Consider the following 24,852-nt stretch of genomic DNA (forward strand, 5'->3'; position numbering starts at 1 on the left):
TATCCTCCATGTAATGATTGTATTGCATTTTCTCGAAAAAGTTATAAATAAATGGAAACACATTAAAACAACTTTGAAGAGCAACAAAATGATGCCACACAAGTATTTATTTACTATGTTTGTGTTTAATGCAATTTTATGTGACTCTCATGGGTGTTTGTTTTTATGGTGTTTGTGAGACAATTTTCTATCAATATGTGATTAAACCTTGAAGTCAGTAAAACATGAACACAATGTTTTGATGTGGCAACAGCTGGTCTGCAACAAATAACAAAATAAAGGTTATGTTTGCAACACATTGCTGTAATGGTGCTTTTATCTCTCAACAACCACAACACATATGTTCAATAAATGCATCCTCCCCACTTTAATATTCCTTTAATCTTGCAAAATGTAGTGTTTAAAAAAATTAATCCCCTAAAATGTTGCACAATTAACTACACAAGTATATCTTTGTTTACATTACTACAGCAAAGACAACAAAGTAAAATAAGAAGTATGTTAAAATAAGTAGCATCATTAAATGGTAGTGAATATATAAAAGTGGTTAAGTATTGGTAACTTACAATAATCTATTATAAAGAAATGTATATTGCACATGGCAGTGATAATTGCACAATGGTGTCCGCTGCTGGCTTTTATTTTGTAGTCAGAGACCGGAAGTGGTCCGTGTCTCCACCTGGGTGTTGACGGTGGCCCGGAGGATGCGCATATTCTCAGATTTAAGGGGGAAGGTTTGGAGCAGCCTGGTCTCTCGTTGTTCAACAAGCATTTCTCCGCCAGGAATCGTCAAAAAGACTTTCTAGGATTCACATTAGTCCCACACTTTTGTAGAAATACAACACCGAGCGACGTTTTCTCTGCGGGGGTGTTTTGTTTTTTATTAGACTTGAAGTTGAAACAACTTTAGGAAACAGTTTTCGGACGTGAGGCGACTTCATTTCATCGCGAGCGAAACGTTTTGGGATAAAGGGAATACCCAAAGCACGCAGACTTGCTCTGCACGTAGTTTCCTCGGTGCTGTTGCAGGGTTAGGTCACCTGTGTGAGGTAAGACACTGTTGCAAAGTAAATCCGGGAGAAGTTACAATTAAAAAACTCTATTTCGGAAGTTATTTTTCCGCTCCGTTGAATTATCTGCGTGTTTTTTCTCGGGACCCACATTCTCTGCTTTTCTCAACAAAAAAAAAAGCATGCGCAAACTTTTTTTAGTCCAACGTTAATATCCTGGAGATCCTCGTGAACCACACATTTAAGTCTGGATGTACTGCTTTTTGGGAAGTTTTTCTGCATCCAATCTCCGGAGTCTTCCTCATCTGAGCGACACTGGCTGCTTCACAGCCCCCCGCCACTAAGGTGAGTCTTATTACCCCTCCACTCTTTTACTTCATGTGTACACGCTCACATGTTAATATTGTTCCACTTCTGCACTTCTTGTCTGGATGAACCTCATGTCCTACATGCAGCTAAGTGTGGCTCTTAGATTAATAACTTTATTTCTGACACATGTTTTGATTTTTAGAAAATATGTTATGATCTGAAAATGAGTAAAAAAAAAAAAAATGGGGCATCTTGGTGTTTTTTGCTTTTTGCTTTTTGGAGATTAGAGAGCGCGTTTCATGCGTAGTAACACCTCCAGTCTCCTCCATGCTTGGAAATAAAGAGGACAAACAGTAAAGCACAAGGCCCAAATGTTCCTGCTAACAGCTTCCCCGGGTTTCTATCTACAGTCCCAGCAGGCGCCTGTAATCACATGAGATAATGTACGTGAATAAATACTCCCACACTGAGGGTGAAACTTAGAAAGCAAATGTTTGAAACTGCACATGATGGCATTATCTCCTTAACAACACAAAAACATTGGAGTTTCATGGATCAGTTGCACAAATGATCCTGTTCCAGTGTCACTTTATTCTTCCACAGGCTAAAACATAACCAGGAAAGGTTCAATTCACATCTTAACAACTTTATTTTCCTTTCAAATCATTGGTGGACTTACGAAGTGAAATAACATCCTTACATTCTCAGAGGACGGCCATCATTACTACATCTGTCATGAAGTCTGGGTCTGCAGGGGCCAGTCTGATGTTCTGCAAAGCCCTAAATGTTATGATATAAACGCAGAGGGAGAAGATGGATGGTTTTAGAAGAGCAGCGTGTCCACGGGGAGTTCAGCAGGAGGGAAACGCGTTTTCTCCTGCACCATATGATGGGATGTGAGGAATAGACCTGCCCTTTAATTTACCAGGCTGCTTATTGTGTCTTTAACTTCCAGGAATTGTGTTTATCGTGACTAAATCCATCAAGAAACCCGTGCACTGCTGTGTGAGAGGGTGGATTGTACTAGTGTGTAGATTGTAGTCTACCTTCAGATTGATATTTTAGTAGTTTTTCAAGAGGGTTTAGGGTGTACTTTGATGTTTTGGGCTGATTTTAATTCAGATACACCTCGTGCATGTCGGTAACCTCACCAGTTGTGCTCCAGATGTAACCTCCCTTGGGAAGACACACACATTAATGCATCCTGAGAGACGTTGGAGTCAACCTAATGTGTGTGTCGGATGGCTTGACATTGATGGTCTTTACATTTCAGTGTAATCTCATGACACCTGATCTCCCCCCCCCCCCCCCCCCCACGGCACACTGGTGGCAAAGCACTGATTGAGTTTGTGAGGCTGCAAAGAAAAGTGTGTTTTTGTGAAAACAGAAGCCTCGAGGAGACGGTCTGATGTCTGCTGAGCTGCAGCCGTGTGCAGACCGGCCTGTTGCTGGCTGGGAGCGCAGGGGGCTCCACAATTTGGGAGCTGAGGAATTTTATGCATGGATGGCAGTGAACAGTAATTATGGCGCAGGCCATGTTTTGGGTTCGGCCTGTAACCTTTGTCTTCGTATAATGAGAGCAGCTAAATGTGTCTTGCGTGTTTTAATCTGTTTAGTTGGACCCTCTTTTTTTTATTTGCCGTTGAAGAGCTTTGGGATTTTTTGTACGGAGCGAAATGTTTTAATCCTTCCAAATGAAAGTGTTTTTATTTTCCGAGCAGCTGCTGTTCATCAGCTATGGATCACTTTAAACAAATCCTTTTTGTTTCATACATTTATAAAACTGATCCCTGGAAAAGGTGAGCAAGGAACTCATGAATGGACTTTTCATGACTCACCAACAAGTGTTGATGATCACCATCTGAAAAGTAAAATGTTTTAGAAAGCGAGGAACAAGTATCCTCTAGTAAAGCGTGGTATAAATATCATTTCTTATCATGAATCTGTGTATTTCAGTTTGTCTCTGACGGGTTTAGACGTTTAATCCACCAGAACCAGTCGACACATGTTCCCAGTAAGGGACTGTAGTGCTGGGGAGATCAGCGCTTTGGTGTCCCCGGTGTTGTTTCTGTAAAACCGACTGTCTCGTTTAAAGAATACAAATATTATCTGCCACTGAACCCTCATATGTGGTTACTGAGTTCAGCTCGATGTATGTTCTGAGGCGGTTTATTTTACTGTAGAACAATAAGATGAGATCGTGACTGTCGGTACAAAGTCACAGTACATTTAGATTTAAGAATATTAAATGAGTATCATGCTAACGAGGCTACAACCCGACTCAACTGTGTCGCTCTCGTCTCTGAACTCCTCCCAAGTTCAAGGTGTGTGTGTGTGTGTGTGTGTGTGTGTGTGTGTGTGTGTGTAAAACTCGTGCTCCCACGGGAGCCGACGATGACAAAGTGTTGTGTCATCCTCTGAAGAAGCTGCTTCCGCCTCGCTCAATTATTGACGGTCGTCGTAGTGACGCGGGCCGCGGGGGGGAACGTGGTTTCGGACGCTCTCTGCGGTTCCTTCTGTCTGGCAGCAGAAGCACCTTTTTTTTTTTTTGGAGCGTTCCCAAAACACTGACTCACTGCTTACAGAGCCGCGATGACCAAGCTTCTTTATCCCCCTCGGACCCCCCTGACCCAGCTCAGCTGCTGGAACACTAGGCCATTCTTGGAAAGTGAAATTGAATTGGTTTTGAGGAGGACACGATGTTTCAGCGAACACTCACACAAGCGATTACCTCTTAAAGGAAAGCACAGCTGCAACACGACTCTGTGTGAGTCGCTCTGTGTGACCCAGATGTTGCTGTTTTACAGAGCACACGATGATACTCTGGATTTATGGCTTGATTTGTAGGGTCTTCCTTGATGAGGCCTTTGACGTATGTAAAAACTAGCATTAGTTTGACCCTTCCTGGCAACTCATTGGAGCAAATGGTTGCAGGGGTGGATTGGGGGGGGGGGTCAATTTGGGCTTGGGGACCAAAACTAACTGTTAGGTGATAGATCTCTCAGCGTGGAAACGATGGCCCGGCGCAGTCTCTCTCTACAAGGGTGTCACATAACAGGCTGTAGGTTTTTTTTGGGGGTCTTTAAACAAATTCCTCAAGGGGGGGTTTGGGGGCAAGTGTTAATCTCTGTGGCCAGATGCTGCAGAAGGGATGATGATGCAAGCAGATGTGCATGTGAGGGTCGCCCGCTGCCCCGTTTTGGAGGGTACTGTACATCTCTTTAACCCCAACAGTGGCAGAAACATTTGAGTGTTACGACTTTTTATAATTTTATACTTCAATAGTTACTTTGTAGTCCTTGGAAAGTTTGGAAAATACTCATCGTGATATGAGACTAGATATGGGCTTTGATTTTGGATATGGTAATGTGGCGTAAGTCTTTCCCTGGTTTTAAAAGCTGCATTACAGAAAGATTATGTCATTTTTCTCAACCTGCTAGACTGTTCAAGCTGTTCTGTAACTTCACCCTCTTAGTATCTTTAAGCAACAATTATCAAAAAGCACCAAAACTAAACGGTACAATATCGTCGTGATATAGTACTGGTGTTTGTTGTTGTCACAGCAGACATGGAGCGAAACCCTGAGAAAGTAAAAGATCTGAATGAGTTACCTTGAAAGTGCTTGAAAGTGCTTGAAAGTGCTTGAAAGGTGCTTGAAAAGTGCTTGAATCTTACACTTGAAAAGCTGCACGGACCTTGTGAAAACAAAAATGCTGAATTCCTAAGAACTGAGCGAGATGTGTCCAGTGTTTGTTCGAGCTATCGGAGCGAGGCTGGTGCGCTGCAGCTTCTTATCAGTGTTCTCGTACATGCAGGCCTAAATGCTTACCTTGAACCTTCTGGAAATACAGAATATTCTCTTCTTTTCTTTTGACGAGTGAGGAATTTCCTTGTCAACAAAACTATAGATTGCCATTCATTTGTAAACATGTCCGGTATTTATTACGAGAGCCCCAGAACACATTCTCCATTACGTCTGTGTCTTTCTCACAAACGTGTACCCTGAGCTCATTTTGACTTCTCGCTCACGTGGTCGTCATGCATTCATTTAGTTTTTTATGACTTTTTGTTTGTTTTTCAGCGTCGCACTGTGAATGACCCGCTGCTGATGCTCCGACTGTCTGAATGGAGTTCCAGTCGCAGAACAGCCAACAGTTGTAGCTCCCTCAGCAGGATGCTGATGAGACCAAGTGTACTACTGTGTCTGGTTTTATTCTCCCAAGTCTCCAGGACCCAGTGCCGGCCTGCCAGCAGTGATGAAGGTAAGACTGTACACTGCAGTATTATTAAATATCACGTAACTGTTTGAACTTATAAACGTATTAAGTCTGACTTATCTCGACTCTTGCCTTGAGAAACAGTCCGCTGATAATGAAAGCTTTGTTCTTTGAGCAGGAATGTAACCCTAACACACTCCAGGCTTCGGTGAAGTCTGTGCTTTGTAGCGTCAGTGTTCCCCCCCCCCCACCACCCCCATGTGGCTGAGTCTGATGTTGGAGGGCACTTAACTGCGTCAGATGTAGCACAAGCGTGTTTCAGACTATTAATAACACCTTTTCTGTTTGTTCCTGTTTAACTAAACCAATTCGTACCGCAGGGCTTATTATAAATGTGTTAATCGTACAGACTGAACTTTTCTTTTGTTTTGTTCTTAATCTGGACGGTACAACTTCCCTCTAAAGAATTCAGCCCGCTCTGGCTGTTGCACATGTTCTGAAAAAGGGGAAAGAGGCACTGAAATCGAATCCCTAAAAATGTGTGTCTTGGATCCAGTCCAGCGGCGTAATCGCTGCCTGGACTTGTGGGTAGATGAGTTTGGATGTTTACACTTTGCAGTCGGAAGTCGGGAGCAGCAGCAGAATATGATAAAGCTCAGCATTATAATTAGAGTAATTAAGCAAGAGGGTCTCTCTTGGGCTGTCGCTGCGGCTGTGTGTAAGCCGACAGTGGGACGGGGAGGAGTAAATGACTCCCATCTGTAGCCTAAGGGCAGCCCTGCTACCTCGCAGTCCCTGCTCCGCTCCTCCCTTTGTAATGAAAAGGTATTTGTTGTCACTGAGAGGAGAGTTAACTGCCAGGGAAACCATAAATTAGCCGGGGTTTTTTTAAGTAAAGAAGATGCTCCTTTGAGCCCGCCCTCATCCTGAAGGATTGGGTTTCTGAGGAGAATGTTTGTCTTCTAAGGTGAGCCATAAATTTCCACCATGGTGGGTGGGGGGGGGGGGAGTCTGATGCATTTACACTCCACCCAGTTCTTAATCACCAAATGGCCAGGTACTATCTATGCGCCTCTGTGCTTTTTCACTCCTGCTCCCCCACCGACTTCTCTTCACTCCCCCCGCTCCCCTGCTGGGTGACGGATGGTTTCAGCTGTCGACAAACAATCACAGCAGAAGCATTTGGTTGCATTCCCTTTGTATTGGTTGGGGAAACAAAAGCGTTGTATGGAAATGGTCATGTTTTATGCGTGCTTCTTTGTTTGTCTTGGGGGGGGGGCTTTTTGTTTTTGCGTTTGCACAAGAAAAGAATATTCCCTTAACAAATGAATTGTCAGCCATTCAGACGATTACAGTGTTTCTCCGTGAGATCATTCAGAGCGACTTAACTTTCTGTCTTAATCTTTTTGGTTGCGACGGTGAAACGTCAGAACGTTGTTTCGACGGCGTTCCCAGAGGATCTTTGACTCGCTGCTCTGCCGTCAGTCAAAGTAAACGAGCCGCTGACCCTTCAGTGGAGGGCTCTTCAAATGTAGAGCTGCCACAGTCCTGAGAAAGACTTTCTCCCAGACATGGCGGCCCAGAGGACTGTGGCTCTGCTGACTGAGAGAGGGAAACACAAGTGAACTGACTTTAAGGATGAATTTATATTCTCCCAGTTGGCGAGATCACCGACTGATCTGTTTAGTGGCGTTATATCCTGATGGTGCACTATAGTGACATCTCTACAAGTCCATGCGTTCTGAATTTAACGTTTGTGTTCGTTTGAATACAATAATGAAAGAAGTGTGACCCTTAAAGGGCTGGAAAGCGAGCGAATGGGGTTTCTGCAAAGCTATTTGTGGATCGAGGTTGAGCAGTGAAACATGGTGTCGAAGCTCACTCCTGTCCGGCAGCTAGATGCACTAAAACCTATCGTACCTTCGGGGGGGGGGGGAAAATGGGGTTGGAAAGGTCAGCGACGCATGTGCTGTCTGAGGGTAATGGATTACTCCAGTCTATGTTGCGACATGTCTTTGCAAACACTTTTTGTTCGGTGTGTCTGGAGCCTGTTGGAGCCTGTGTGCAGGTTTGTCTTTAAAGGAACCAGAGTTTGAGTAGAAGAATCAACATAAAGTTTTATTCTTGCGTTGGTCCACTTAAAGCCATGTAGCTCAACTTGTTTGAATGACACTGGAACAGCTTTGCGCTGCACAGTAATCTTTGTAGCTCCCGAGTGTTAATCCATGCTGATTGTCAGCGGCTCATTTAGGAATGAAAAGGTCCTCCACTGGAGTGCTTTCAGGAGGGACACTCGCTCTGTGTTTTCTTTTTGTCCCATTCTTTTACTTCCTGCTCGTCCTGCCTTTTGTCTCCTATCAATCCCCTCTACACGTCATCCTCTCCTGTGGTCAAATCAGCAGAGGGAACTCTCCCATCGCCATATTTCTCTGTGTGTGCCACAGCAGAGCCTCACCCAGCCGGACTTCACTGCATTCAACCATCACTCCAGTGAGAGCAGGAAATCCCAGAAGTCATTCACGCGGCATATTGCTTCCTATCTTGTAGCCAGAGAAGGTTCCATAGACTGGCGCCAACTCTTTAGTTGGTCTTGTATTTACAGACTAGTGAGCTTTTTTTCCACCCAAAAAAAAACCTGATTTCTTCTTCACGAAATTCCTTCTCATGATTTATGTCATTAGGCTGATTTTAAATGATGTCAATCAATTCTTTTCTCCCAAATAGTTGCTGGAACACGTTCCAGATGGGTTGCTTTCAGAAAATATGGCCCTTAATCCATTTTAATCCAATCAGAGCGGCAGGGGGATTTACTGGGATGAAACCTCCTCAGATTCAAAGTGAATGCTGGAAACTTGGCAGCGGCCTCGGTGTGAAGGGTCGGACATGTTCTGTAAAGTAAACTGTTTGTTTGTCGGGGTGTTTGTTTTTGTAATGTCTCAAAAACAACCCAGTTTTAATTAAAAGTTTAATAGTTTATCATCAGCCATTTGACTTTTTGTAAACTGAGACAGGAAGTAGCGCCAGGGCGCAGAAGTCAAAGTGTTTTTCCACAGCTGTATTTGTTAGCATCACATTTCCTAGCGTCTTCTTTACAGACGGTGGTAATGTTGATTTGACTGCATGGTGTTTTTTTATCTTCTCTAAAATAGGTCGCCACAGAAGCGCTACCGCTCCTGACTGGCCTACAATAAAGCAACAAGCTAATTGTGCTGCTCTTTTATGGGCGTTTTTATGATGTCTGCGCCCAGATTAACAGCTGGGATGTTGACACAGTCTTATCAGTGGCATCTCTATTGAGACGCACAGCGCTGCCGTGCAGAGACGTTGTGCTTGTGTCCATCACTAAATGCCTCTTCTGCTTTCCCCCCTTTTTGGTTTTGCTTTCTGAGGAGAAAGTTGATCCTACCCCCTGGCCCCTTTCCCTGCTGGGATTAAGGGCCTGTCAGACATATGTGATCCAGGAAATACCTTTACTAGGCCCAAGTGGGGTCACCATAGCAACTGGCACTAGAACCTGCCGCTGCAGGCCCTCGCTCGCTCGCTCCTGTGCACATGCTCAGTGGCTCGCTCTCCCTGCTCCCTCTTCCCCTTTATTGTTAGGAGGCCTTTGTTGTGAGGGGGAGGGATTAGTCAGGTTTGCTGATGTTGTCCTGAGGTTATGCGACATGGATGTGCTTCCTGTTGGGATTTGTGTGTGTGTGTGTGTGTACAAACGCAGTGAGCTTTGAGAACGCTTCAGATCGGTCGCTTATCGCTTTGACATTTGATCTTGTAGTTCACATTGTCGTGCTTTAATCCCAGGGGGGGGGGGGGGAAACTATATAGGAAAGGAGGACGAGTAAAACAGCTGCCACAGGGGATTACTCTCTAAAACAACAGAACTACGACGGGTAGAGCTGAAACTATTAGTTGATTTAATCAATAAGTCAGTCGACAAATAATCATTGGACTCAGTTTTGGTTCCGGCTTCATATGTGGCCGTTTTGTCTTTTATTACTTTAACAAGGTACGTGCACCAAAAACACAAAGAGGCAAAACAAGTGTGTTTATTGTTTCCCAAAACAACACTGTGTACGTTGTAGAGCAAGAATGTGCAGCACGTTGTCCAGCGACCGTCTTTACCTTTCTGTAACGAGACAAACAACACTATTGTGATGGACAACGTGTCAGCGTAATCGGGTTACCCCCTCCCCCTTGCGGACTATGTAGTCATTTCGAACAGGGGGGCTCAGGTGTCTCGCTGCGTGACGCCTCCCCCTCTCTTCAATCCTCTTAATTGAATTTCGCCTTCCTTTCCCAAGTAGCTCCTTGCCTCCCTGACGATGGGGCCTTAACTAATTTGGGATATGATTTAATTTAAAGGAGAGGTACGGCAGGCGGTCTGCCGGGAGGAAATCAAGGAAGGACTTTTCTCCCGTCTCCTGGACCCTGTTTTATAATTGAAGTACTTTTTGATGTGTCTACAGTACAAATGAGAGCTCTCCAGACACACTGTGGTGCATTTCCTTTGGTGGTGATCCTATTGTGAATGAATTGCATGTATCGTATCGTATAGTAAGTTTGTGCTAATGATATTAACCTCGTGTGCTCATGGAGCCGCCGTTGTGTTTTTATAATCACAAGTTAACTCACGGCTATTTTCTTGGTAGTCTCTGTGGAAACGCAAACGGAGCTGTTCACGCTCTATCTCGGGGATCGTCTGGAGCTGAGCTGCTCTGCCAAAGACGCCCTCCATGCGGTCAACTGGACCAAAGACCACGTGGCCGTGGCGGACGGAGAGCACACGCGCATCCGCAGTGGCCAGCTGGAGATCGAGACGGTGGAGCTGACGGACTCTGGACTGTACGCATGCGTCACCTTCGGCAACCACAGCGGCTACTTCAACGTCACAGGTAAAGTCGGCACATTCTTGTCCTCTTAGTGTAGAAGTACACACTTCAGATGATGGTCATGAGATGGCAATTGTAACTTTTTGTTTTTCACTAGTTGATACTCTGGCCTCATCTGAGGATGACGATGAAGACGAGGAGTCTTCGTCAGAGGAAGCCAAACTGTTGGGAAGTCAAAAACTGCTGCGTAAGTGTGCTCATCTCTTCAACTTACTAATGCTACTGCAACCAACGGCCATCACTCGCTCGCCCGCAGTCACAGGGTTGTGAGTAATTGTCATGACTGGTCAGTGATTTGAAAGCTTCATGATTCAGGTGTGTGTGTGTGTGTGTGTGTGTGTGTGTGTGTGTGTGTGTGTGTGTGTGTGTGTGTGTGTGTGTGTGTGTGTGTGTGTCACACTCTGGTGAATGATTTCTCTCTGAATCAGAGGGGTTTCACTACCTCGGTGACAGCTTCTACATGAGGAATGTCCCTGCGGTGACTAACCGTGGTTGACCTTAGATGTCTTCCAATTTGTCTGTCGAGTAATTAAGACACTCGGGCTTCATCATCCGGCTCCCACTGCCCGCAAAGAATCCAGCAGCTGCCAAGTGTGCACTGACCTCGAGTTTGTACTCTTAACTCCCGGAGCTTTATCTCCCCCTAAAGTACACAACATGAAACTTTCCCCATCCAGTACCGCCGAGCCCTGCGACTGTAATGTAGAAACATGCATTATGTAACACATTCATCCATTTTCTGCCAGGTTGCGGTGGCAGCAGGCGAAGCAAAGTAGTCCAGACATTACTCATGGCTTCTTACCCCGTCTCTCAGGGCGAGCCCAGCCACGAGTGATGCACCGGCCTGTGTACGTTTACTAGAACAGATCACAGGTTCGGGCAGAGCGGGTCAGAAAGTGACAGTTATTAATAACTTGCAGAACATTTGTGTGCAATCGTCGACCTTCTCTTCCTCGCCCTCTCTTTGTCTCACACACACACACACACACACACACACACACACACACACGCGCTCTGTCCTTGTCTCAGTCCTCACAGTTGAGTCACTATAATGCCTATATATTTCCCTGTCCTGGTCGAGGTACTGCACATCGTTCTTGGTGGATTCATGTGGTGTCTGTCGGTCCCCGTCCCTGGGACCACTGGGACCCGGGAGACCCCTATTGCCCCCTGACATCGCAGCTCCCAGGGTCACAGGGATGCGCGCACGCCTCCACCAAGATACGGTGGTGCTGCTCAGAGAGGTCATCCTGTAATCAAACGCATACTTGTGTTTGTTACTCATCTGCTTTGTCTTTTCTCTGTCTTATTCTTTAGCGATGTCTCCTCAATGGGCTCATCCAGAAAAAATGGAGAAAAAGCTTCACGCTGTCCCCGCCAGTAAGACGGTGAAGTTTCGATTGCCAGGCCAGCGGTAACCCGACGCCCACTCTGAAATGGTACAAGAACGGCAAAGAGTTCAAGAGGGACCATCGCATCGGAGGCTTCAAGGTTATTAAGACAATACTTGTGTTCCCCTTCTTCTTAAAGACACTACACCCTCCTGAGCGTTTCTTATTGAGTCACTCAGAGCTCATTGTGATGCGTCAGTGATCTCACCCCCCCCCCCCCCCCCTGAAGGAAGAAATACTTCCTGCGGGTGGAAAGCAGAGGCAAGTTTCACATTTGACCTGAGAAACAATGCACGATGAAACCTTATGCCACAAAGAGGGAACGTCGTAGTGATAATGCCTCCGGGTGGGCATTCCTAGCCCTCCGCTTGGTGAAAGATGACGTTGGCTGTCCTCATTCTGGGTATCGGTGCATTTCTGTAATTACAGCCAGTGCATCGACCGTGATTATGTCTGGGTATCGTTCAAAAGGTTTCAATACCCCCGGTGTCAAAACATTGACTTTGTTACCCGTTCCTGAGCGACTTCTTTCGATGGCAATTTTATAAAAATCCACTTCAACTTTGTACAGTACGTTTACAAATGTATATTTAAAGGCTGTTTTTCCTGCGGTGTTTAACGTTACACAGCCAATCGGCATTCTTAGATCTCGGTACCAGCGTGCTGCATGCTTATTGGCTCCCTAAACGCTGATTTTAGGTTTTGACATTTGGTTTTGAATGACATTTTTTGATACTCTATTGTATTGAAGCAATTCAGTCGCTGACTAAAAGTATGGAAGCCCTGACATGATACGTACCCTATCTGTGTTGCAGGATGTGTGCTATGATAAATCCTTTTGTTAACGTCTTCCCTTTTTCCTGGCGAGCTGTATTCAAATGTGTCCCTAACTGCTGATAAACTGCGAGGTTGTAATGGTTGATAAGACGGTTTACTCCCGTCTGGATTTACTTAGCAGAGGTGTGGCAGCTGAGGGACCGGATCTGTTGTGTCCCATTTACTGTAAATGGCATTATGACCTCTTAGAGATTATCATAATGTATGTGTTTCTCAGATTGGATCGGAGCTTTAATGCCAGTATTATGACAGTAGTATGCGATTTGTGGAATTAGATTCCAGCGGTGGCTGCGTAGGATTGTTTCCGACTAGATGCATCCAAACATTTCCATCTCCAGAGCGTTAAGAGTAAAAAAAGCTTCCAATGTAAAAAAGGAAAAGATGTACGGTGCAGCGTAAGTCATCATTAATCAGCTGTAAAGATTGTGCTTTCTGTACCTTTACATTGACGTCTCTGTGAATAGCTGTGTTCAGTGGCAGCCGCCTCACAAGTGTGGGAGGTTTGAGCATGTTCTCTAAGAAACAACCCCCCCCCCCCCTCCTGCCCTGCATCTGCTCTTCCCATCAAGGTGCATGCTAGTCCAGCCTTGTCTCGTGCTTCCCCAGCCCGTCTCCCTCCCCAGCTGGGACACATTTAGGAGTTTCCTCCCAGCTGCCTGCTCCTCTCGTCCCCACCCAGCCAGGCAGCACACTTAACCATCTGGCTGCTGTTTTTTCAGTCGAGGTGCAAAGGTCTGCATCAATGGCCGGGGACGTCTCTCATCCCTCCCACACTCTTGCTTTTATGGCCCCGGCTTCTATTGTTCATATAGTCTGCATAGGAGACGTGCAGGAGGGAGGGAATAATGTAGACCACATGGATATGAAGCCAAGCACAACACATCTGGCAGCAGGCAGCTGGACTCCCTCATCACGTCTTTAGCTAAATGAGGGAAACCGTACGCCTCAGACTTGTGTATATGCATGTTTGATGTTGCCGTTGCCTCAGAGGTTCGTTGGTTAATCACACACTGCCGGTCTTGGCAGATTTATGGAAGAAAAACTATAACATGTCTTGGAAAAAAAGAAAAGAAAAAAGAGCCAGACATCAGTTGGCGCTAATAAGACAAGTTGGGGCAGATGTGTATATAAAACATGTACCCGTTCTCCTCTTTGTTCGGCGGGACACAGAGCCGCTGTGTGTAACATCGGGTGCTGTCACAGGAAGAGGGAGTAGTGCGTTATCTTGCTATCATCACATCACACATCATTGACCTTGTTAGCCGTTGCTTTGAAACGAACAACATTTGATTTACCACATTTCATATTGGGAGAAAGCAGATGGAGAGAACACGAGTTCTTTGATTCTTGCTGTTAAACGCAGTCTTGCTCCGTCTCTGTTGCCGTGATTGGCTCGCTGCCGGCCTCATTTATGTTCATTAAATCTGACAAACATTTTAGCTTTGAGTTCAAGAACTGATTGGACAATTCTTACCATCAGGAACATTTTGTTTGTGAAGAAATAATCAAATTCAACATGTGTGTAAATGTCAGCAGGACTTTCGTCTGGACTGCGTTTTTAGTTTTTGGTGATCAAAGTGCAGCCACTGTAACTTTGGCTTTTTCCCAAACCTGTAGGTCCGTGACCATATGTGGACCATCATCATGGAATCTGTCGTGCCGTCTGACAAGGGAAACTACACCTGTGTGGTGGAAAACCAGTACGGCAGCATCAACCACACCTACCAGCTCGACGTAGTCGGTGAGTGTCGACTGTGATCTTGATCCTGGTTCAGTCGGCTGCTGAATATTCACGAGGCTCGAGAGCGTTGCTGGATCCACGCAGAGCAGACGAGCGATCGCTCCTCTAAGACTTGTGTGTCTCGCTCTTACGCCGCTGCTTCTATAAATAACGGCCCCGCTTCCTCCGTCACTGCGGTCCCCTGAGCCCAGCCTGACCTCAGTCCGGGTCTAGACCCTGATGAGCAGGGATATCGCTTCAGTGAGGGGAGAGTTTCGTCACAAGTGCTAAGTGCCTACGAATGTCTTGGTGAGAAAAGCCGGCACAGTTGACATTCTGCCAGATTCCTGGCTTGTAAGTTTAGTTTGGAGACTCATCAGTCATCAACATGGAGCTGCAAGAACATTTACTCTAACAGTAACCGCTTCAGGTGACGTGCTTAACTTCCACGTATCGTGGCCAACTCTTAATAATGCCTCTTAACGATTAGGAAATGGCTGCTTTAATTCTCAGTATAAGAAATGATCGTCTGTACTTTACACAATATCAGATTGAATTCTCCAGGCGACCTTGTTTGCCATCTGCTCTGGACATTTCCCGTAAAGAAAGCCTCGCTTTTTATTTGGCCCGTGTTTGAACATCAGTCAGCCGTGTGTGTGCTGTTAGAGCGATTACACGTGTTTGTCTTGGATATTGCTCGGTCGATTCGCCGCTCACCAAACTTCTTCTAAACTAACATTTGTGTATGCTTTGGTTGTTTTGCAGAGCGCTCTCCCCACAGGCCGATCCTGCAGGCGGGTCTGCCGGCGAATCGCACCGCAGTGGTGGGCAGCGACGTGGAGTTTGAGTGCAAGGTGTTCAGCGATCCTCAGCCTCACATCCAGTGGCTGAAGCACATTGAGCTCAACGGCACCCGAAATGGTCCTGATGGCTTACCGTATGTCCGTGTGCTCAAGGTAGGAGCTGTCTCTGATCAATCGTGCCGCAACAAGCCCGTTGAAATGATTATTTTGTGATGCTAAAAAGGAAAATGGAGGAGTTTGGATTATATATTGTCCTCTATTGTTATGTCTTCTTAGATACTTTCTGTAAAAGGTGCATCTTATAGAACATACAGGGTTCCTGCAGATCTTTAAAAAGTCTTAAAATGCATTAATCTTAATTAAAGAGCCTTTAATTGGTTAATCTTTCAAAACTCTTAAAACATTTGACGTTTGTTCCTCACATTGTAAAATCTCTAAATGTATATTTGACCGCATGCCTCTTGCATCAGCATCACAGAGATCAGGATAGACACCTAGACTCGGATTGTATTTGCAGACGGGGAAGTGCAAATTCTATGACAAATGTTTGATGTGATGCATTTTGGGTCCGACTATATGAACTTTATCTTGCTGTTGTAACGAAAATGACTTTTCCTGAACATTTTGCTCTTAATTTGATTGTGTGTCTTGATTGTGTGTCTTGCTCCTTTTTGTCTGTGCTGCACATGACATGTTTTTATTTCCAGCATTCTGGGGTCAATAGCTCGGACGCTCAGGTGCTGACCCTCTACAATGTGACTGAGGAGGAGAGCGGAGAGTATATATGTAAAGTGTCCAATTATATAGGAGAGGCCAATCAGTCGGCCTGGCTGACTGTCACCAGATATGAGCCCACAGGTAACCGCCACGCAGCAGCACAGGGACGACACAGTGGACCACCTGGAAACGCTAGGGCCGTATAACTCGAGACAACCTCAGCTGTTTCTCTCCTCCCTCCCTCCGTCGCTCCCTCCCTCTCTCCTGCCTCAGTGCTCCTGACTGTAAATGACGCTATGGAAAATTCCCAGCAGAACAGTTGAAAGTGTTTAGTCTCGGGTTCATGTTGGACCCGTTCTCATTCCTGCCCCATGCCTGTGCTGTGCCCTCCTAATAATAAGGGCCTCTCTTGCCATCTTCTTCTGTTACTCTCGCTCCCTTGCCCTTCAAAGTCCTCCATGCGCGGCTCACGGCGCTCTCTCCCCCCTATTTTGTTTTTTTCCAGCCGTCCTCCTCCTATGTTTCCCAGACCTTCTGTTTTATCTCATGCTTACAAAGTGTGAGTGAGAGAGTGAGTGCGCCCTGTTCTGCTGTGGAGTTTTCCATGTTGCCCATCTCTTGCATGTAGAGATGAGACTGAGGTATTTGATGTGGTGATGCGGGGTTCAGCAGCAGAGTCAACCTAACCAGCTCCTCCACTAACAGATACTGGAGTCCTCTGCAGGGGCTCTCGTGGTACTTTTTGGGCAGATGGTGTTGGATCGAGGAGGAGAACGCTCCTCCATCCCTTTTCTCTCTTTCAGAATCCTTTACTCATGGTTACCTTTCCCCTCTTGGGCCTCTTGTTGGGTCTGCTTCCTTTGTTATTTTCTAGACCGCTGGCCTTAACACCACGGACAAGGAAATGGAAGTCCTCCAACTGAGAAATGTGTCTTTTGATGACGCTGGGGAGTACACCTGCTTGGCGGGCAATTCTATCGGGTACTCTCATCACTCTGCATGGTTGACCGTTTTTGAAGGTATCAGTGGTTCTGTCTCTCTCCTATATTTCCATTATTTCCCTTTTCCAACTCCAGCCCGGCTGTCCACCTTCACATTTGCCAGAAAGAAAAAAAAAAACAAAGAGTCTGACTCTATTTCTGTAGAAAAATGTGAGGCGGAAGCCAGAGCGAGTTACAAACACTAAAACTCCTTCTCTCTGTCCTCAGCATGGCTCCTGCTCCATCTAAACTCTCAAGATGGGAGAGTATGAGCCATGCTCTGCTGGTTCTTAAACGCAATCTGCAAATGCCAAACAACCCAAGAGCTGTCTTCTACCTGTCTACCATGACAAACCACACACACACACACACACACACACACACACACACACACACATATGCTGCTTTTAAAAACAAGAGCACAGAAGTATATTTAATGGTCTCAGCCAGGTAGAAGTTCACATTTATAGCGGGGTTGCTTGGCAGCTCTGATCAGATTTTCCGTTCTGCTCTTTAACTGGTGTTTGCATTCGATTTGGTGTAAAGCTGATTTTCTTTGACAAGCGCCACAAATGACATGTATCCCTGATGTCATTTCCTGCTGTGAGCACAGCGGCTGGCTTTGATAATTGGCCCGCGGTAGTGGACGTGTGTCTCATTCCTCTGAGGGTTGGAATGAGCATTTGTTCCAATTATCAAGCTGCTTGTCAGTCAGCCTCTTCACACAAGTGCAGCTCACTTGTGTTGCTGGTGTTGGTTAGGGGTGTAACGGTGCACTTCAGTCAGTATGGCACCCTTGGTTTTGGGATGTAGAGCACACATTAGTTGTATGTGATAATACTTCTCAGTGGTAATACTTTGTGCGATTGGGAGAGTTATTTAGCAGCTGAAATTTAAATGCAAAAACCCCGCATTTGAATCCAGTCTGGAAAAAAAAGCAAATGGGCAACTAGAATAACTTTAAGTTACATCACTTCCCGAACACGTCAAGCTGTTGAATAAATGAAATCGTGCATTGAAGAATAAACAGTGACGTTGTTAATAAAGCATACGTTTATAGCAATACAGCAGACAGGAGTGAGACGTGTGGATTTAAAAGACATTGTATGCAATGTTCAAGAATAAAGAAAAGCTTCGCCGCGTCATTAATGATCTCAACGGCCTCATCCCAAGCCAAGGTGTGCATCAAACTGTGTTTTCCACTGAATTCTAGAATCCATTACATCCCTACAATTGGTACGAATAAACGTTGGTGTTTTCACTAAATGGGAGGAAAAAAACATGATCTGAATTTAGTGTTTTATTACCAGCACCAACACAAAACTCGTTTGAAATTGCATCACAACTGGAGCCAGAATTGTACAAGTCGAGCAGGTAAACTGCTGTATTGAGCGCTGCTTTTAGACCTACACGTAGACATGAGATGAGAGTTAGGCTGTTTTTTTAAGAAGTAGAAATGATGTGTTGAAACGATGTGTGTGTGACGTGTTGATGCGCTGTATAAAAGTCAGACCCTTTGCACACTGTTACACTCTTATATACCCAAATCACTAAATGAATATGTTTAAAAACAAATGGGCTTTTCTGAATCAAACTGTAGGTTCTTTAAAGAAGCTACAGTACACGTGTGTGTCGTCTGTGTCAAAGGCTCTGGTTATTAGACGGGGCAGGTGTGTGTGTGTGTATGTGTGTGTGTGTTGCTGTGTGATTTGAAAGCATGGGTATGTTTGGTGTGACTGGGTTCATAAATTCAGACATTCTGTAGTTTTATTTTTGATTTCCTGGATGACTGCTGACCCCCCTCCCTGCATCCCCCCCCCCCCCCCCCCCCCCAATTAGCTGTCCCGCACTATCCTCCAGCCAACCACACCTACCTGGAGGTGGTCATCTACTGCGTGGGCTTCTTTTTCATCGCCGTCATGATTGCCATCGCAATCATTGTAAAGATTCGCACCTCCTCAAAGAAGAGCGACTTCAACAGTCAGCTGGCCGTCCACAAGCTGGCCAAGAGCATCCCGCTGCGCAGACAGGTAACAGAAAGTAGATAGGGGGTCTGGAATATTTATACCTTTTCATCTCTCCTCTCTGTCTGTCTGTCTGTCTCGCTCTCTTTGTCTCTCTCTCTGTGTCTGTCTCTCGCTCTCTCTCTGTCTCTGTCTCTCTCTCTCTGTCTCTCTCTCTCTCTCTCTGTCTCTCTCTCTGTCTGTCTCGCTCTCTGTGTCTGTCTCTCGCTCTCTCTCTGTCTCTGTCTCTCTCTCTCTGTCTCTCTCTCTCTGTCTCTCTCTCTCGACCTATATGCCAATTGTTGAGTTTATATGCAAGTTAAAAAGCATCACACTGTATTTGAGCTGCTTGGCTCCCTGTACATTTAAAGTTTTTTGGTTTATGCTAACAAAGAACTTAAAGCCTTCAAAGAGCATTCAGGTTCATTGTAGCTCCTTGAGGTCTTGTATCAGGTAAGTATTGGAGGAGTGCTTCTTCTCCATTGGAATAGTACACCTGGTGGTTTTTACATGGTTCTAATGTAACACGTTTATTAACTACTCTGTCGGGGATGGGGCGAGTAGTTGATCGGGATGCTCATCATCACATGTGACCTGGAAAAAGCTATTTAGATCATAAAATAAAACAAAGCCTTATTTTAAAATGATTATAAAAATGTTATTGATTTTACCATTTTTAAGAGTTTTAAGCATGTTTGACATGCTCATGATGATTATTGGGGACGCCTACTCTGTATGTTTAATTGTCTGCTTTGTTTCTCTACTGTTACCTATATAAGCTCTTGCCACCGGTGTCTGTTCCACTATGACGGGAGTAATTTTAGTCTTCTTTTCCTCAGGTGTCTGTAGATTCTAGCTCCTCCATCCACTCTGGAGTGATGCTGGTCCGTCCGTCCCGCCTCTCTTCCAGCGGATCTCCAATGCTGTCCGGGGTGTCGGAGTATGAACTGCCCCAGGATCCCCGCTGGGAGCTTTTCCGGGACAGGTATGTCGCAGACAAAACTGCCTCGAAGCTTGAAAAGTGACCTTCTGAAAGGAAAGTTACTGGTTTTAAATAGTCTGCTGTGACAGGAACCAGCTGCACCATAAAAAGTGAGAGTTTCTCTCACTCTTCCTCAAAAAGCTGATGATGATGTGCACTTAAACTGCACCAGGACAACGTGGTTGTACAGGGCAGCAATGTGCAAATTGAAAGAAAAGTGTCTTAAATTCAGTTTGAAATCAGCTTAAAAATGAAAGACCAAACTTGTGTGTGTGTGTGTGTCCCATAGACTTGTTCTTGGAAAGCCTCTGGGTGAAGGCTGCTTCGGTCAGGTGGTGATGGGAGAGGCGCAAGGTCTCGACAAAGAGAAGCCGAACCGCGTGACCAAGGTGGCGGTCAAAATGTTGAAATGTAAGTGTAATGTTGGTATACAGTAGATTTGGATGGATTGTCACTGACGCTGACACAAGAAAACTCCCCAAACACCGAAACTGTGATGAACAGATACTAAGAGACATCTGCCACTGGATCGCAGCCACTGTGCAAATGAGCAGAGTAAAGATTTATGAGAGCCGTTGACATCCCATATAAAACTGTGTTCATTAAACTGCACAGAGGAGTGAGCATGCAGGGAAAGCAGCATTTATTGTCTCCTACTTTAATTGCCTTTCCCCAGGGAGCATTCCCCAAGACGAACTCGGCAAGAGCTGCAATGTTGGTGTAAATACTTTGTCGGGTGATTTATTGTGAGGCCGTTTTTTTTTTTGGCCGTTTCACCAACACAACGTCGACTAATTGCCCTAATATGATTTATTTCTCTTCCCCTCCAGCTGACGCCACAGAGAAAGACCTGTCAGACCTGATTTCAGAGATGGAGATGATGAAGATCATTGGGAAGCACAAGAACATCATTAATCTGCTGGGAGCCTGCACACAGGATGGTAGGACCAGACAGTCAGGGGTCTGCAGCTGACCTGACACACACACACACACACACACACACACACACACACACACACACAGAGTTGTCCCTCAGACAGCCGTGAACGTTACTTTGAGAGATGTGTAGAACAGCACGAGTAAACCGTTCTGACACTAGCTTCCGAGCTCGCAGTTTGAATCGACCAGCGCTGCTGCCGTTTCCCTCCGATCATCCCTGACGAAGAAACCGAAAGGAATCTGACCTCTGAATCTGAATTCTAACCTCTGATAATTAGTGCAAGTTATGTTCATTTACTTGCCTCTAACCCTGGCACCGTTTTATCTTTTGTGACGCCATCAGAAATGTACGATCATTTCCTTAGTGCTGCCATCTTCTCTATTCTCTACGAGCGCAGACCTCTGCCGAGGCCGTGTCCTACCTCTCAATGTTAGCGACTGTGAAAGACGATGAATGCATCCGCCCCGTGATTCAGATCCGCTCTAAAGTTTAATGGGTTCTAATGTTTCCCATGATGCACCTTTCCACCAAGTTTCATGAACAGCAGGCTTGTAGTTTTTCCATAAACCTGCCGATGATCTGCCGAACAACCCACACGATCTCCTGTAGCGAAGGTACTGATGTAACACGGCGATGATTCTATGATTGATTCTCGTCTCGCTTCACATTTGTTCTAGGTCCTCTGTATGTGATAGTAGAGTATGCATCCAAGTGCAACTTGCGGGAGTACTTGCGAGCTCGGCGCCCACCGGGCATGGAGTACTGCTACAACCCGGACCAGGTTCCCGTGGAGAACATGGCCATCAAAGACCTGGTGTCCTGTGCTTACCAAGTGGCCCGAGGCATGGAGTATTTGTCTTCCAAAAAGGTAACCACAAAGTACAACCGACCACTCCCACCTTTCCATAATGGCGTTACAGAAACGTGAATAGTCAATATGTTCAGTTCTAGTAATGTCTGCTTTCATTCGTGCGTCAGTGCATCCACAGAGATCTCGCCGCTCGCAATGTTTTGGTCACGGAGGACAACGTGATGAAAATAGCCGACTTCGGCCTGGCGAGAGATATCCACCACATCGACTACTATAAGAAAACCACCAACGTGAGTTTTCTCATCATTTGCTCAACAAACCTTAATTCTGTGCACAGCTGTAACACGCGCGTCTTCTCCACAGGGGCGTTTACCAGTCAAGTGGATGGCCCCCGAGGCTCTGTTTGACCGAATATACACGCACCAGAGTGACGTGTGAGTATCACGCGTCGTTACTTTTTCCAATTCAAGTCCTGATGGAATGTGAGGGAAAACATTTAGTCGTGCAGAAGTGTAGACGCTCCTGTCTGTTCCCGTCTGCAGCTGGTCCTTCGGGGTGCTGCTGTGGGAGATCTTCACCCTGGGAGGCTCTCCGTATCCTGGCGTCCCAGTGGAAGAGCTGTTCAAGCTGCTGAAGGAAGGTCACCGAATGGACAAGCCGTCAACGTGCACTCATGAAATGTAAGGAAACGATCTAAAATCATGTTCCGGACTCTCGTGTTTCTGCTTGAGATGTTAATATCTCCTTGTGTGGCGAGGTCAAACTAAGAGGGGGGGAGATACAAAATGGTAAATAACCTGCATTTATTTAGTACTTTTCCAACCTTTACAACACGCCATGGTACGGCACGGCCAGGTGTGTTGTAATGGTCTTTAAAAAGGTATTTTATTGTGAAATACTAACTTATTTTGACACTGCAGAACCTGTGGTCACTTCACCATCAAAACAACCCTGTAATGTTCGTCGTTGTTGTTGTTGTTGTTGTTGTTGTTATTTTTGTTGTTGTTGTTGGGGTGAGAGTGAGTCCAAATATGTGTCCCATTTATTCTGCCACATGAACTGAATAAAAGTCTGGTGTCACCACCAGACTCGCTCTGAACCAGATGTGTGTTGTGGTTGAAACGATCCTTTTCTGATTTGACTCGTACTCGCCAAGAGATTAAGACAAGTGTATGGTGAAGTGACGATGTGTGAGGCTTTTAAATGTCAGTCGCTTCCCAAACGGTGGCCATTAATATTCTCATTAGTTATTCCAAGAGCTTAGCAACGTAATCATGATCCTTTCATTGTTTGTGTGACGACCAATAAAACAAAATGCTCACAGGCTGCGTGAGCACCAAATGGAGCATATTGTTTTTGGACTGTGTCACCATTTGTTTTTGTTTTATGAATCCCCAGCATCAAAGGGACAGTCAAAAACACATTTGTTAGTGCTGTTGATCAGCTTTGATTGTTTGGGTGTGTGTTGGCGGGTTCGTCCGTAGAGATGTCTTCCTTCTCTCGACTATAATGTAACTAAATGGCACACTTAAATAAGTCAACAGCAACGTCTCTTTCCAGAAATCATGACCTGGGGGGGGGGGGGTCGGGGTCCTGTTTTGAATCTTAACAGGTATACATCCCTTGATCTCTGCAGGTATATGATGATGAGGGACTGCTGGAATGCTGTGCCCTCTCATAGACCCACATTCAAACAGCTGGTAGAGGACCTGGATCGCTGCTTGGCCATGACATCCAACCAGGTCAGTCCTCCTCTCCTCATCGTACATGGAAGAAGCAGAAATGTCCGTTTCTTTGGAAGTGAGATGTTGAAAGATTAACCAATTCTCCCTTTTGTTGCCTCAAGGAGTATTTGGAGCTGTCGGTGCCTCTGGACCAATATTCCCCCAGCTACCCGGACACTCGCAGCTCCACCTGCTCCTCGGGCGAGGACTCGGTCTTCTCCCACGATGCCGGAGCTGAGGAGCCCTGCCTGCCAAAGTTCCCTCCCCACTCCAACGGGGCAGCCATTAAGAAACGCTGATACCTCAATCTCCATTCAGACAAACATTGACATTTCCTCCGCTCTCTGCCTCATGGGGTTGGACTCTTCCCCACATTCCCAGAGATGAAGCTAAAAAAAAACAAAACACTCCGTGCTCTGTGAGAAAGGAGCTTGGAGAGAGAGACACCTCGTAGAACATGTTGGATCACATGGACTGAGGAGTGCAGCCGTTTCCCGGTTCTTGGTGGTGACGATGTTTATGGGGCACTTTGTATTAACGGGATCGGCAGTTTGTCACGGTGTCAGAAAAAAAAAAAAAAAGGAGTAGACTCCCACTCTTCTCTCCACTTTGGGCGTTCCACGGGTCAGGAGAATCGCAAAGGACTGACTATGATTTTGTCAGGTTTTTGTTCGTTTTGTTTGTTTGGTTGTTTGCATCAGTAATAAGGACAATATTCTGCTTTTTCAGACCAAATCCAGAGAATATACTACCAGGGGACATGCAGCACCGTGGTCCTCTGCATCATTCACTATCCTCTTGTAAATACAGTTAGAAAATTATAAATATGAATATATATATTTACATTGTACTCTTATTTTTATTACCATAATTGATTTATTTTCTTTTGTACAAGGATACTTTTGTTTGATCCATTTTTTAACATAGTCTGTAGGGTCAGTTGTTACATGAGAATGTCTTTAAAATTGCTGAGGATTACATGGCCAGTTTTTTGTTTTTGTTTTTTTATTCCCCTAAATTTACTGCATAATCATCAATGGAAAAAAATATATATTGGGTTTTCTATTTTTTAACTGTAAGAGTGCTTTTCATGACACAAACCTGCAATACAGTGTAACTCAGTGTTTGGGGTTTCTCTCCATCAGAAGAGAAAGATTTATGAAAATATCTGTGTGCGACTGTGTGTGTGTGCGACTGTGTGTGTGTGCGTGTGTGTATGCTGGATGTGTGTGTAAAATGATATCTTGTCTCCTTCGAGATTGTTCACTTGCTTCAAGGATGGTCACAACTGTAAATATTCCTAGTTGCACGCCATGCTTGTTTAAATCCAGAGTAATTTGCTTCAGTCAACATCATGCACTTCACTGTGCATGCCTTCTATGTGATGAACTTATTTTCTACTGTAAATGCTTTAACAGGAGTTACATTTGCTGCCATATAACTTCTGACGAAGGGTTGCAGAACACGTATGTCATCGTAAAAAGGATTACATTAAATAAAAATGCTATCGAAAAACAAA

At 45.3% G+C, this 24,852-nt stretch overlaps 1 protein-coding gene across 1 annotated transcript; it reads left to right on the top strand.

The window, feature by feature from the left end:
* Positions 1-669: 669 nt before the first annotated feature.
* On the top strand, positions 670-24,852 carry fgfr1a (fibroblast growth factor receptor 1a). The gene is given in 19 exon segments (XM_029438957.1): positions 670-1,355; positions 5,401-5,581; positions 10,186-10,428; positions 10,523-10,612; positions 11,743-11,825; positions 11,827-11,916; positions 14,271-14,394; positions 15,139-15,329; positions 16,768-16,912; positions 18,713-18,903; positions 19,716-19,861; positions 20,148-20,269; positions 20,689-20,799; positions 21,476-21,666; positions 21,777-21,899; positions 21,973-22,043; positions 22,152-22,289; positions 23,246-23,351; positions 23,456-24,852. Coding segments are annotated over 18 exon segments (2,496 nt in total). The 5' UTR covers positions 670-1,355; positions 5,401-5,427; the 3' UTR covers positions 23,633-24,852.

Source organism: Cottoperca gobio, chromosome 9 (genome assembly GCF_900634415.1).
Source record: "Cottoperca gobio chromosome 9, fCotGob3.1, whole genome shotgun sequence".
Lineage (NCBI taxonomy): Eukaryota > Metazoa > Chordata > Actinopteri > Perciformes > Bovichtidae > Cottoperca > Cottoperca gobio.